The 14,875-nt window shown below is 50.4% G+C and overlaps 1 protein-coding gene across 1 annotated transcript in view; it reads left to right on the top strand.

Moving 5' to 3' along the window:
• UBE2QL1 (ubiquitin conjugating enzyme E2 Q family like 1) overlaps positions 1-13,166 on the top strand; it is a 51,256-nt gene extending 38,090 nt beyond the window's left edge. The window contains exon 2 of the mRNA XM_049860885.1: positions 12,851-13,166. Within this exon, the coding sequence (XP_049716842.1) occupies positions 12,851-12,982 (132 nt within the window). The 3' untranslated portion in view covers positions 12,983-13,166. The remainder of the gene's footprint in view (positions 1-12,850) is intronic.
• Positions 13,167-14,875: the final 1,709 nt, after the last annotated feature.

Here is a 14,875-nt window from a genome sequence, read left to right as displayed (position 1 = left end):
GCTGTCTTCCAAATTTTACATGTATCTTCACCATTTATGTCAGTGAAAAAAAAGGGCTTTTCCATGATTAAGTCTGGTATTGCAAAAACTCTGTCTTGCAATCTCTGGCATCGTTTCTGTCACTAAGGCCATATTTTCCAACTACCAATCCTTCTTCGTTTCCAACTTTTGTATTCCAATCACCAGTAATTATCAGTGCATCTTGATTGTATGTTTAATCAGCTTCAGACTGTAAAACCCTTCAGTTTCTTCATCTTTGGCCTTAGTGTTTGGTGTGTAAATTTGAATTATAGTTGTATTAACTGGTCTTCCTTGTAAGTACACCCTAGTCAGGTACTTTGTGTAAATGCTGTAGACTTCAAGTATGAGGAGCGCAGCAAGCATCAGACCTGGTCTTCCCCAACATGCTCATGAACAAGGTAGGGATACCTGGAGTGGACAAAGGACTAGTAGTTGTTGTTAGTTGCAGTTGAGTCAGCTCCGACTCGTGGTGACACCCCTGCCTACAGAATGAAATGTCGCCTGGTGCTGTGCCACCCTTGGTATCATTGGTATGCTTGAGTCCATTGCTGCGGTTATTTCGTCAGTCCATTGCATGGAGAGTTTCCTTCCTTTTCACTGGCCCTCTGCTTTACTTGTGATCCACAGGGCTTTCACTGGTTGATTTTCAGAAGTAGATCACCAGGCCCTTCTTCCTAGTCCATCTCAGTCTTGATGCCCCACTGAAACTTGTCTGCCATGGGCGACCCTACTGATACTTGAAATACTGGTGGCATAGCTTCCAGCATCACAACAACACATGAGCCGCCACAGTATGACAGACTGACAGACGGGGGGTGGACAAGGACTGCAGTCTTCTCCTTTGGTGCCATGGCACAGCCGGCAGTGCCCACTCTTTCTGTCAACCTCGAAGGAAGCTGTAATTCACGCCATAGGACCTGTCCTCTGCTCTGTCCTGCTCACTGTTTGATCAGGGACGTTTGTGCTGGGCAGCTTCTCATATCTGCAGATGAAAGATTGTGAAAAGACACCAAATATGATGAATGGCAAGCCAAGAGTCCAAAAAGATCATGACAGGTGACAGGAAGCAGGTGAATCGAACCAGGTAATAGGTCAGAACTTAATGCAGAATTCTTTACTTGAGTCCAAATCTCTGCTATAGGACAGCCCAAGGGACCCAGCTGGCTCAGCAGCACCTGTGAGCAAGGCTCACCGTCAGCCCTTAGCACCCACCCCAACCTGCACTTACCCAGCCTGCTGTCTTCACTGGAACGAATCTTTCCTCCCTGTAAAGTCGCCCCTGGACAGCAGGGTGGGGCCTCGCCTTCACTGTACTGTACTGCCTGGCAGCGGGGACCCCGCTTGGGGCTCACCAAGTGCTAGGGAGCGAGTCATGTCTCCTTCTCAAATGTTGACCCCCACCACCACCCGCTGCTGTCGGGTCGACTCCAACTCATGCAACCACATGTGTGTCAGAGAAGAACTGTGCTCCACAGGGTTTTCAGTGCCTGATTTTTCAGAGGTAGGTTGCCAGGCCTTTCTTCTAAGGCACCTCTAGGTAGACTTGAACCTCCAACCTTTCAGGTAGCAGCTGAGCGCTTTAACCGTTTGCACCCTCAGGGACTCCACCCTGCGCGTAGGCAGCTGGAGTGATTTCTTAGGCAGAAGGCATGGGAGGAGCCACTGTTTTGTGTTCAATGTGTTTTCGCTTGAAAATGGAACCCAGCGTTTTTGGCTTGGCCTGATCAAAGGCATCTTCCTTTGGCATTCTGTGAGGAGTAAGACTGGAGGAGCCAGGTTGCTGGTTATTTCAGGAAGCGGGCCTGTGTGGGAGCGCAGTTTTAGCTGGGGAGCATCCCTGTCCATCCATGGTGGACTCGGGATGGGGTCAGGAGGGGGCTCACACAGGTCAGAGTCCCAGTCCCAGCACGAAGGTGTGCCAGCGTGCTGACACGCTGTGGACAGTGACGTCATAGGCAGTCCAGGAGCTCCGTTCTGCAAACAGAGTGCAGGTCATGGGGGTCGTGGCCCACGTGGTCCTGTGTGCTTTTGGAGCAAGGCCAGGGCAGGAGTTTGTGGCCCCCAGAACACAGCATCCACACCTCAGCAAAGGGGAGCAGCAGTTCACACATAAACGGTCACTGCCTCACTTGCAGTGTGTCCTCTCACCGTATTCCTGAGATCCAGCCTGAAGTTGGGGCTCAGAGCGTGGTCTCCAAAGCCAGAGTCCCGAGATCAAATTCTGGTCTCAGCCACTTACTAGCTGTGTGACTTCGAGCACGTTATTGATCTTTTTTATCTGTTTCCTCATCTGTAAAGCAGGGTTGATGGTAGCAGAACTCACCCGATGGGGCTGTGGGGAGGGCTTAGTGGGTGTGTTTAAGAACGTGGTAGGAACAGTGCCTGGGACATGGCAAGCCCGCCCTGTCTACCTTTAATGAGAATGTCTAGTTGCCACTTGAGGGCAGTGCTGGATCAGCGGTAGAACACTTGCTTCCATGCAGGAGACCTGGGTTCGATTTCCAGCCAAAGCGCCTCATGCACAGCCCCCACCTGCCTGTTGGTGGAGGCTTGTGTGTTGCTATGATGTTGAACAGGTGTCAGCAGAACTTGCAGGCTAAGACAGACTAGGAAGAAGGTCCTGGCAATCCACAACCCGTGGATTCACAGCCGATCGCGGGGATGGCACAGGACCCAAGAGCGCTTTGTTCCGCTCTGCGTGGGGTCACCCCACTGCAGCTAACCACAGCAGTTGTCATTTACTGCATTAAATTAATGAAGCTCAGGGGGGCCAGGCTGCTTAAGCACACGTATTAACAGAATCTCCAGAAAATAATTTTGAAATGGTTATCTGAGTTAATTTTTTTAGCAAAAAAAAATTTTTTTAATGACTTTTCAAGGAATCAAAGCTGACAGATTTATGTTTTAAAGGAGGGGTTTCCTGTTTCTGGAATTCCTTTTTCCATGCTTGCTTCCTCCAAGAAAATGCACTGTTTCAAAACAGAATCAACGACTGCTAGAACTTCCTTTAGAAATGTAGAGGGTAGAGATACTAATATTTAACGAACATCAAAATATCCATGAGTTGTGCCTTTGGTCCTGCTTGCCCTCAGAAGTAGATTGCCAGGCCTTTCTTCCAAAGTACCTCTGGGCAGACTCCTGAACCCCTCTTCCAGGAGGTCCCCCTGACTGTCCTGCTCCCCATGCCAGGTTAGGTGCCCCCTTCTGCCCTCACACAGCACCCACCCTGCATACTCTAGAGCAGGGTTCTCCACCAGGTGATTCCGTCCTCCAGGGGGCGCTTGGCCATGTCTAGAGATGTCTGTCATTGTCACAGCTGCAGGGGAGGGTGCTACTGGCATCTAGTAGGTAGAAATCAGGGATGTTCTTAAACACCCTACGATGCACAGGACAGCAGCCCCCACAACAAGGAATCACCTGGCCCCACACATCAACAGTGCCAGGGTTCCTCAAGTCTGAATGAGAGCCGTTAGGTATTCACGTGCTGGCCACCTGCTCCCTGTGCGGACAAACAATGCCACCCACCACAGGGCCCCTGCCCAGCCCCTGGCACCCAGTGCCTCTTCTCTAGATAATTAGGAAACAGGTCAAACATTTCGTATAGCATCACACAGTCTTGTCAGTATCCAAGGAAAAGAATACGTGTTTGACCTTTTCTATAGCCCTTTCCACATCAATGACTTCTACAGACCACGCTTGTCTTCAAGGCGGGGTAGCCCCCAGACGTAAGGCTGACAGTGCGTGTTGAGTGAAAGGTCACATTCCACGTGGGGGAGAGTCACGGCTTCCTTCTCTGGGTCACCATCACCTGGCTGTGTCTCTGAAAAGCGCCTCGCCACAGGTGCCCACTCCCCTCACCTGGGTGCACAGCCCCTTGATACGCTCTGAGGGCTGAGCACATTCCTGCTGGGGATGAAACATCAGTGCTTGGCAATGCTCTTCTTAGGGAAACATTTTAATGTTTAGAAGCTGACCCAAGAGTACACTGCATCCCAGGTCTCTGAATGGGAAAGCAGCCTTCCTACCTAAAACCAGCCGAGGGGCAGCTCCAGGTGCTCCGCTAGCCCTGTGGCCCCTGGTGCCCCACCCTAGTGCACACACAGATGCCTCTGCTCTCGTGGAATGTTCCAGTCATCCACCTTGGAACTTGCTTCTCTGATAGATAGCCTTTATGTGTTTGGCTGAGGCATGAACGAGGGGCTTTCTCAGAGGTATCCTCAAAGGGTGTTACTTCAAGAAAGACCCACTTAGTTTACTGCGTCTGTGGTGACTGTTTTGAGTTGACGGTGGAGTCCCTGGAAACCCTAGTGGTGTTGTGATGAAGCACTATGTCTACTAACCAAAAGGTCAGCAGTTCAAATCTACCAGGTGCTCCTTGGAAACTGTGTAGGGCAGTTCTACTCTGTCCTATAGGGTTGCTATAAGTCAGAAATTGACTCGATGGCAGAGGGTTTTTATGGAGTCCCGGGAGCCCTGGTGGCACAGTGGTTAAGAGCTCAGCTGCTAACCAAAGGGTTGACAGTTTGAATCCACCAGCCACTCCTTGGAAACCCTATGGGGCAGTTCTACTCTGTCCTATAGGGTCGCTATGAGTTGGAATTGACTCGATGGCAACATGTTTTCTTTTTTTTTTTTCTTTTATGGAATCTTTGGATAGTGCAAATGGTCAATGCACTTGGCCACTAACCAAAAGGTTGGTGCCTCTAGTCCACCCAGAGGCACCCCGGGAGAAAGGCCCGGCAATCTACTTCTGAAAACTCAGCCTTTGAAAACCCTAAGGAGTAGTTCCACTCTGACACGCATGAGGTTGCCATGAGTCAGAATCAACTGGATTGAAAATGGTTATTTTCAGAATCCATCTGACAATTTTTTTAGCAATAAGATAGCTGGGGGCAGAGGGTGGGGTATGAATGTGTGTGTTATATTGTTGTTCTGTGCCAGAGAGTCGAGTCCAACTCATGGCAATCCCATGTGTTACAGAGTAGAATTGCCCTATAGAGTTTTCTAGGCTGTAGTCTTTACGGAAGCAGATCCCCGGGGTCTTTCCCCCATGGAGTGGCTGGTGGGTTTGAACCATTGACTTTTCTGTTAGCAGCTGAGCGCTTACCCACTTTGCCACCAGGGCTTCTTGTATAAATAATGGCAGTGAACCAAAGCCATGCTGGGTGCTAGCTTCTGTTTAAAACCTAACTGAAAACAAGGAGACCTGGAAGCCCAGCACAGAGAGGGCAGAAAGCAGGGAAGCTGTTAATGGAAGATCCTGGCCACCTGGAGGGTAGCCCTTCTATGGAAACCTGGAGTGCCTGCCCTCAGCACCTCACCCTTGAGCCTGACAGTCCCTCGCAGCCCCATGGGTCAGCACACGGAGGCTCAGGGGCACACTTGGTTCCTGAGACCTGGTTCATATCCCAATGCTTCCTGTAGCCATTGGCAAGTCATTTAATGGAGGCTCAGTGTCCTGACAAGCCCTGACAATCATGGCTGTGTGAAGGTTTAGTGAGCTGGCGTGTGGATACAGCCACACTCAGCCTCTGATCAGAAGCACCAGCTGAACTTGGAGCAATTCCCATTGTGCCTGCTGTGGGCGGAGGCCTGGGGGGACTTTCACAAAACTCTGATGCCAGCTTGTATCCCTCCTGCATCCCTGGCATCTGGTTCATCTGCCTTATTTGCCTGCAGTAGGCTCCTACCCCGTCATTTCACCCTGACCCCTTCCTGTACCTCTGGCCTCCTCGGCGTCCCCCTTCCCTGCATTGGTTGGTGCTTGTTGAGGGGGGGTCCCTCTCAGGCCTGGAGCCGGCCAGGCTGAAGCCCCTGTGCAAATTGACCACTGCCCTTCTAACCAGTCCACATGACTTGGGGCACCCTGGGTTCTGCCACAAGGCTTCCTGGGAGTGACTTTTGGTATCCAGAAAATCATCATGTCACTGCAGGGACCCTCAAATGTCCTCCAGCAGTGGGAACATCACCACACGCACACACATGCACGTGCATGCATGTACACACATGTACACACGCCCATGTCCTCCTGCAGTGGGAACATCGCCACACGCACACACATGCACATGCATGCATGCACACGCAGGTACACACACCCGTGTCCTCCTGCAATGGGAACATCACCACACACACACGCATGCACATGCATGCATGTACACACACCCGTGTCCTCCTGCAATGGGAACATCACCGCAGCCACACACACATGCACACACACATCTGCACACATAGGCACATGCCTTTGTGCACACACAGGCACACGCACATGCTTATCCTCCTGCAATGTGAACATCACCACCAGCCACACACACATACGTGTACACATGCAGACGTACACACATGCACATGTGCACCCATGTACCACTACACACATGTACGTAGATTCATGCACATGTGTGTATGTGCTCACATGCATGTGCACACATGCACCCCATCGCACAATCTGCACACGCGCACAGATATGCACACGAACTCAGACCCTGGTATCAGCTGCAGATCCAGCCAGTGCCCCACTCCCCGGGCTCCTCCTGTCCGATGGTTAATTGCACCAGATTCAGCTAAGGCCCCTCACTTCTCAGTGGCTTACATGGCACTATTTTATTTTGGGAATTTGTTTCTTTGAAGCAGGGGCTTTTCTGATGTGGCACTTTATCTGTCCTCTAGAAACTTCCAAATAGATCTTTTCTGGGGTTTGCTTTGAATGCCAGCCTTTAAACAACAGGTGAAATCACTGCTATCTTCCCAGAGTGGACCTTCTTTCAAAGATGGTCACGAGCGTCTGTGTTCTTCAAGCTGAAAGCTTGGCTGACTGAATCCCCAGGCAAACGGCAGTGCCATGCAGAAAGTCGACACTTGGCTAGTCCCCAGGCAAACGGCAGTGCCACGCAGGAAGTCTACACTTGGCTAGTCCCCAGGCAAACGGCAGTGCCACGCAGGAAGTCTACACTTGGCTAGTCCCCAGGCAAACGGCAGTGCCACGCAGGAAGTCTACACTTGGCTAGTCCCCAGGCAAACGGCAGTGCCACGCAGGAAGTCTACACTTGGCTAGTCCCCAGGCAAACGGCAGTGCCACGCAGGAAGTCTACACTTGGCTAAGTCCCAGGCAAACGGCAGTGCCACGCAGGAAGTCTACACTTGGCTAAGTCCCAGGCAAACGGCAGTGCCACGCAGGAAGTCTACACTTGGCTAAGTCCCAGGCAAACGGCAGTGCCACGCAGGAAGTCTACACTTGGCTAAGTCCCAGGCAAATGGCAGTGCCACGCAGAAAGTCTACACTTGGCTAGCTAGGTCGCCAGGCAAACGGCAGTGTCACGCAGAAAGCCTACACTTGGCTAAGTTCCCAGGCAAACGGCAGTGCCACGCAGGAAGTCTACACGGAAGCCCTAGGTAGGGCCTGACAGTCATGAGCGCATTTGGACTGACAGTTACAGTTCCAAGTCTTTGAAACCAGCAGCAGCTCTGTAATTCGGGCTCAGGAAATGATCTCGGTAACCTCAGAACTTGACGTTTTCTCTGTGTTTCAGGGAGCATAAGGCTGTAATTCACAGTCAGTGAGACACAGAACACCGAGGAAGTATGTTTGCAAGCAAATGCAAAAATGAAGGTGAAGAGCTAATTGGGTGAGGAATATAGGCTTAAAGTCCACCTGTAACAGTAGACAGAGTTGAAAGGGGTGAAAAATGAGTCATACAAATCCAGTATATTGGTTCTGTCTGAAGACACTTCTGTGACCTAATAAACCAAGTCATAATACCCACATGAAAGACAGCACTTTTGTATGATTTTGTAAGGACAGAATGAACCAAAGCACAAGACCCACCATGAATGGTTAGAAGCGCCCAGCACCGTGGAGGCACCTTATATATTTTACCACCTTACATCCTTAGAAAACACCAGTGTCATATAACACCACTGCTAAGCTTATTTTACAGATGAGGAAATTGGGAGTCACAGAGGTTAAGTAGCTTGCCCAGGTCACAGAGCCAAGAAGTGCTGGAGCAGGCATTTGAAGCCAGGTCTGTTGAATTCTGCACCCCTCCCTCAACACACACACACCCTGAACACGCCATGCCCCAGCCCTGCCCAGCATCTGCCCACGATTGTCTGAATGAGCAGGCTCTTTCAAGTCTCTGTCCTTGGAACCCCTTATTCTCAGCCCACCATAGCCTGGTAAACACCTGTTGTCGTTGTTATGTGCTGTCCAGTCAGTTCTGACTCATAGCAACCCTGTGTACAACAGAACGAAACACTGCCCAATCCTGCGCCATCCTCACAATCGTTGTTGGGCTTGAGCCCATTGTTGCAGCCACTGTATCAACCCATCTCATTGAGGGTCTTCCTCTTTCTTGCTGACCCTCTACTTTACCAAACATGATGTCCTTCTCCAGGGACTGATCCCTCCTGATAACATGTCCAAAGTATCTAAGACGCAGTCTTGCCATCCTTGTTTCTAAGGAACATTCTGGTTGTGCTTCTTCCAAGGCAGATTTGTTTGTTCTTCAGGAAATCCGTGATATATTCAATATTCTTCGTCAACACCACAATTCAAAGGCGTCAGTTCTTCCTCGGTCTTCCTTATTCACTGTCCAGCTTTCACATGCATATGATGCGACTGAAAATACCATGGCTTGGGTCAGGCACACCTTAGTCTTCAGGGTGACATCTTTGCTCTTCATCCCTTTAAAGAGGTCTTTTGCAGTAAATTTACCCAAGGCAGTGTGTCTTTTGATTTCTTGACTGCTGCTTCCATGGCTGTTGATTGTGGATCCAAGTAAAATGAAATCCTTGACAACTTCAATCTTTTCTCCATTTATCATGATGTTGCTCATTGGTCCAGTTGTGAGGATTTTTGTTTTCTTTATGTTGAGGTGTAATCCATACTGAAGGCTGTGGTCTTTGATCTTCATTAGTAAGTGCTTCAAGCCCTCTTCAATTTCAGCAAGCAAGGCTGTGTCATCTGCATAACGCAGGTTGTTAATGAGTCTTCCTCCAATCCTGATGACCCGTTCTTCTTCACATAGTCTAGCTTCTCAGATTATGTGCTCAGCATAGATTGAATAAGTATGGTGATTGTATACCCTTCAAAATTCTCAGTGTTTTCAGATTCAAAGACATGTTTTATGTTCATGGTGCTGTGAAGTGGGTGTTGGTGTCCCCATTTTACAGACGAGGACACAGAAGGTCAGAGGAGTTAGGTGTAAGCACCCCCGAAAGGCCAGATCCCAGGAGACTATATTCTGTAAGGAAGGACAAGGGAAGCCCCAAACATCGAAAGCAGCCAGGGAACATCAGGGACCCGGGATAGAGACAGAGTGAGCATTTCAAGGGTCCATTGCATTTCAGCAAAAATAGCTCAGCAGGCCTGGCAGAGCCTAGAAATAGAAGTTGTGGTTTTCCAGGCCAGCATTTCAGTGGATAACATTCAAAGAGCCAATCAGAAGAGGACAGGCAGTCAATGAAAAGATGTTTGTTAACTGTAGCACTGGGTGTAAGATACAGGAGACGAGGCCGGCCTTGTTTATTACAGACGGCTGAGTGTCGTGGCGGTGTGGAGACCTCCGACCAGCTCATCACAGACTCGGCCTGCTGGTCGTTGAAGTGCCTGAAGCTGGGGCTCTGGGGCTCTGTGTTCATCATTCCTCCAGGGAAGAATGGGCGACAAAGGAGGCCTGTCCACTTGGGCCTTTGTCTGTTGTTCTTTGGAACAATCAGGACTTTCACAGTGAATCTGCAGAGTGTATGTTTACGCCAAAAGCGACAGAATATTCCCAAGGCTATTGTGAGCTTGTGTTTGTCTGGATGCTTTTCGTTCAGAATTCTCAAATCGTCCCACAGATTTTCAGCATTATAGAGAAGAATAGTAGAGATGGTTAAGATGTGCTTTTTGTACAAAAGAGCTGCTCCCGTTTGATGTATAAATTGATGCCAGCATTGCTGGGAAGATGCATTAGTGTTTGTTGAATGAAGTAAGTCTGGACTTAGACCTCAGCCCGTGATGAGGATGACTGTGCAGGTGTTAGCTTCTTGCGGTCCCTGTTTACCAGGTGCAGTGATGCTACATAAGCAAATTATGAAGTTACAAAATCAAAACAGGAGCCATATCCTCATGAGAAGTGGGGAAGTCTCCAGCTGCCAACACACGGCTGTTTCCTTTCCTCTCTTCATCTGCCTTTGTCCTTCTAACAGCTCATTTGATGGCGGGTAGGAAAACCAGTTGCCTTCGAGTCGATTCTGACTCATGGCAGCCCCATGTGTGTCTGAATAGAACTGTGCTCCACAGGGTTTTCAGTGGCTGGCTTTTCAGAAGTAGATTGCCAGGCCTTTCACCTGAGGCACCTCTGGGTGGACCCAAACCTGCAAGCTTTCAGTCAGCAGCCAAGCACCCAGGGCCATTTGATGAAAACCAAGCCGCAAAGGAGAACAGGTGGCACGGCCCTCGTTTGGCAGACAGGGAGCTAACCCAGAGAAATGACCGGCAGAGCAGAGCTCAACTCTAACCCTGGGCCTCTGACTTCTCTGCTAGGGCTTCCTCTGAGCATCCACGGTTGAAAAGACAAATGCTGAAAAGGAACCGCAAGCTCTGAATTCAGAGCGGCAAAGGGGCTTCCCTTCCCAGTTTCTAGGGTTCGGGTGCCATCGACCTCGCGGACTTAGAGCCGACACAGCTCTTTTACCACAGCAGCAATCAGGGCCTTACTAGAAAGGGTAGGTGGTGAGCCTTGCTCACCTGTGGCCACACACACCTGGGTGGATTCTCCCTCCCATGACTGTCCGGGAGAACGTGTCTGCCATTGGGCATAGCGAGGCCGGCAGGTGGTGAGGCCCGGGGCCCATTCGAGTCACATGAGGACGGCACGTGCCCACCCAGGACTGCGCTGCATGGAACATCCGTACCGGTAATGCGGAGAGAAGTACTGCCAGTAAAAGTTCATTGCCAGCAGGAGGCAGTTGGTAATAGCGTGTGCGTGCTCATTAATAGATGAAATTCAGCCAGGCCTTCCCCGGGTGCTCCCACCCCATCTGAGAAAGCCGTGCGTGAGACAGACACTGAGAAAGACAGTGGATCGTCCAGGAGAGGTGAAGGGAAGTTAAGTTTAAGTGTGCCCGGGATGCTAAGGGGGAGCTAAGCGGATTGACTATCGAGGGGTTGAACGAAGAATCACTGAGGCTGGAATCAAGGAAGAAACAAGACCTTCATCCAACCAAGGCCCCAGCATCGCCCCGACTCCTGAGTACCTTCAGTCTGCTTCCGTCCTTCGATAGACCACATCGCACAGGCATCGCTGGAAGCGTGCCGATGTCCTCAGACGTGGCCACATCCGTAGCTGTCTCGTGGCTGCTTCTCTCTCGTGGTCTTCAACCTTTTTGGCTTCTTCTTGCCGGGGGTCTAGAACCTAAATCTGTCTTGGAAGAAGTACATCCAGAATGCTCATTAGAAGCAAGGATGGTGAGACTTTGTCTCATGTACTTTGGACATGTTATCAGGAGGGATCAATCTCTAGAGAAGGACATCATGTTTGGTAGAGGGTCAGCAAAAAAGAGAAGACCCTCAGCGACATGGAATGACACAGTGGCTGCAACAATGGGCTCAAGCCTAACAAGGGTTGTAAGGATGGCGTAGGACTCAACAGTGTTTCACTCTGTTGTATGTAGGGTTGCTATGAGTCAGAATCGACTCAACAGCACCTAACAACAACATAACCTTCCAGTGCCACCTTAGGTGAACCAAACCTTCTTGTCCACTGCACAGCCAACTGCTCCGTCCTTTGGACCAGATGCACCTGGTCACTGTGAGGTCCATCTCCCAGGAGAGCGTAACAAAGGTCCCTGACATTTACCACCTCGAGGTGACTCAGGCCAGCCTTCTTCCTCCATGGAGATGGCTACAGGGTCTTCTCCTGAAATGGCTCATGAACTCAAAGATATTCACTATCCGCTCCTGAACTTGAATTTAAAAGCTAGAGGCTTTGTGTTTGTGTGTGTGAATATATAAATATGTACATCTACATATAAATAGATATATTTACTGTTATCAGAGAGGAATTATAAGTTATCATTAAAAGCATCCTTCTGAGGGAGAGAAAGGAAGTGAGGACAATATCTTGCCTTTGGGAGAACATGCTGGGTTCTGAATTGACGCTCTGGATAACCCTGCTTCCCGGATGCTGTACTGGGAACTGGGTGGGGTTGCATCCCAGCATCATGGAATGAGCGGATAAGTCAATGCCGTGGGCTTGGAAGGCAGCACCCAGCTTACAGTTTTGCTGAGCAGTGGTGGTTCAGTGGTAGGATTCTCACCTTCCATGTGGGAGACCTGGATTCGCTTCTGGCCAGCTCACCTCATGCACACTCACCGCCCGTCTGTCGCTGGAGGCTTGCGTGTTGCCATGACGCTGAACAGGTCTCAGCAGAGCTTCCAGACTAAGACAAAGTAGGAAGAAAAGCCTGGCAATCTACTTCTGAAAATCCAACAACAAAAACTGTATGGCTCAAACCGTCCAGTCCACAACTCATCATGGGGACGGCACAGGACTGGGCAGTATTTCGTTCTGTTGTGCATGAGGGTCACCATGAGTCAGGGTCCAGCTCAGCGGCGGCTAACAACAGTTTTGCCACCCTGAGTCCTGTCTGTCTTGTGCCAGGCTAACTCCATAGGGCTGTCATGCTCCTTATCTGCTCAGCCAGGACCACTCCCTTGCTTCGGGTCGCCAGTGCACCACAGGGATTCAGATATCAGAAACCCCCAGCTTCTGGGCCTTTCTAACCAAGATGGCAGGAGACAGGATGGGTGCAGGAGGTCTAACCTGGTTTCTCTCTCTGTTTCACGCAGGGGCGGATCTGTAGAAAAGCCGGCAAATCAAAAAAGTCCTTCAGCCGCAAGGAAGCCGAAGCGACCTTTAAGAGTTTGGTGAAGACGCATGAGAAGTATGGCTGGGTCACCCCACCCGTCTCGGATGGCTGATGTCTGCCGTGGGCCTGAGCCGCTCAGCCACCACCACACACCACCCTGCCCGACACCCTCCTCCACGCCGCACCACCCACCCTTTTCTACGCCAGCCAGGACTGCATCAGGAATGCCGAGGCGACCTTTAAGTTATTTATGAACAGATGTGTTTGCAGACAGGAAGAAGGCGCAAGCGCTGCTTGGGATTCTGTCTCAGTTCTGAATGAACGAGCATCCGTGAGCCACTTTAGAACAAATGCTGAGATGGGGACATCTCCCAGCCCCCACCCCCCCCCCCACCCTGCTCCGGCCACATGTCCTTCGCTTCTTTCCATGGCAGCAGCTCCCGGGAGCCGCAGGCATCCCACCGCCCCGCTCGGTCTGCGTCCCCGGCAGGCGCCCTGCGTATCTCACAGGACACTGCATGGCCGGTGCCTGTCTGCTGTGCTCCACGTCTTTGTTCCTGTCCCTGGCAGGTCAGCATAACTTGAAGACATGTCCTTCTGCGGCCCCGTAGTCTTCTGTGACGACATTTACACCTCATTCGTGCTATGATCTTCGGCTCATGAAAACAAAAATTTAATATTGCCAGGTTCTAGTGATTAAAAAAAAAAAAAAAAACTGCCCATTTGGTTGAAACGCGCTCCCTATGCTGATGTGGCGTGCTGTGCTCCAGAGATGCCGCTAGATGCAGGCAGGGGCACCCAGGAGCAGAGGCCGGGTGGCACCGGGCACACCTTCCCGGGGGTGCAGGCCGCCGAGGCCAGGTGCGAACAGGCTCTCCGGCTGTGGAGAATTCTCCTCTGACAGTGCTCCTGTCTCCTCTCCGAGGGCCAGACAGCCACCCAAAGCAAAGACAGTTCCCCGTTCACTGATGCCATCTGACCCACGTGATCATAGGTGACAGTGAATGCCTGAACTCCCAACAGAGGCCAAGTGACGTCTGACAACTTGCATGACCGGATCTCCCTCACCCAGTAGTCACTTGTGTGTGCCCGAGGCTGGGACATGTGAGTGTCCTCGCTGTGGTATGATATAAACTCCCTATTATTTAATCGTCAGCGTTTCATTTTTCTCTTCTGTTAAGTTACTTAGAACTTCCTGAGAAACTCCATGGACTGAGGAAATGCTGTCTATGATAAATATGCAGAAAGAGGTTTAAAATGTTCATTCCAGGTGGGAGATCTTATTGGACACATTTTAAATAAAATCATGCACACCTGATCTACCGCCTCAGGGATCCAGTCATTGTCGGCTAGCCCGCCACTTAAAATAATTCATCTACTTAAATCTTTTAATGTTTCAAGGGAGTCCTTGGGTAGCCCAAACGGTTAACGCTCGCGGCTGCTAACCAAAAGGTTGGCCGTTGGACTCCACGCAGAGGCTCCTCGGAAGAAAGCCCTGGCAATCTCCTGAAAAATCAGCCTTTGGAAACCCCGTGGAGCACAGTTCTGCTCTAATACACACGGGGTCACCGCGAGTTGGAGTCAACATGACAACACCGTAGTGGTTCTATCTCAAGTCTTACAAATACCATGCTATTCACACTGCATAAGTAGTATTCTTTCCATCAAAAGGTCCAGGAAATGAGTCTTAGAAACCCACACCAAACACCAGACACCCCGCTACTGTCCAGCTGATTCTAACTCATAGCAACCCTGTACGACTGAGCACAGCTGCCCCATGCGGTTTCCAAGGAGCGACTGATTTAACCGCCGACCTCTTGGTTAGCAGCCATAGCTGTGAACCACTGCGCCCCCAGGGCTCCTAGAAACCATAAAAAAAAAAAAAAAAAAAAATTTGCAAAATAAGCCAAATCAGTTGTCATCGAGTTGACCCCGCCTCCTGGCAACCTTATGTGTGTCAGAGTAGAGTGGTGGACCACAGGGTCTTCAGTGGCCGATTTCACAA

This window comes from Elephas maximus, chromosome 2 (assembly GCF_024166365.1).
Source record: "Elephas maximus indicus isolate mEleMax1 chromosome 2, mEleMax1 primary haplotype, whole genome shotgun sequence".
Lineage (NCBI taxonomy): Eukaryota > Metazoa > Chordata > Mammalia > Proboscidea > Elephantidae > Elephas > Elephas maximus.
This window is presented reverse-complemented; position numbering and strand designations above follow the sequence as displayed.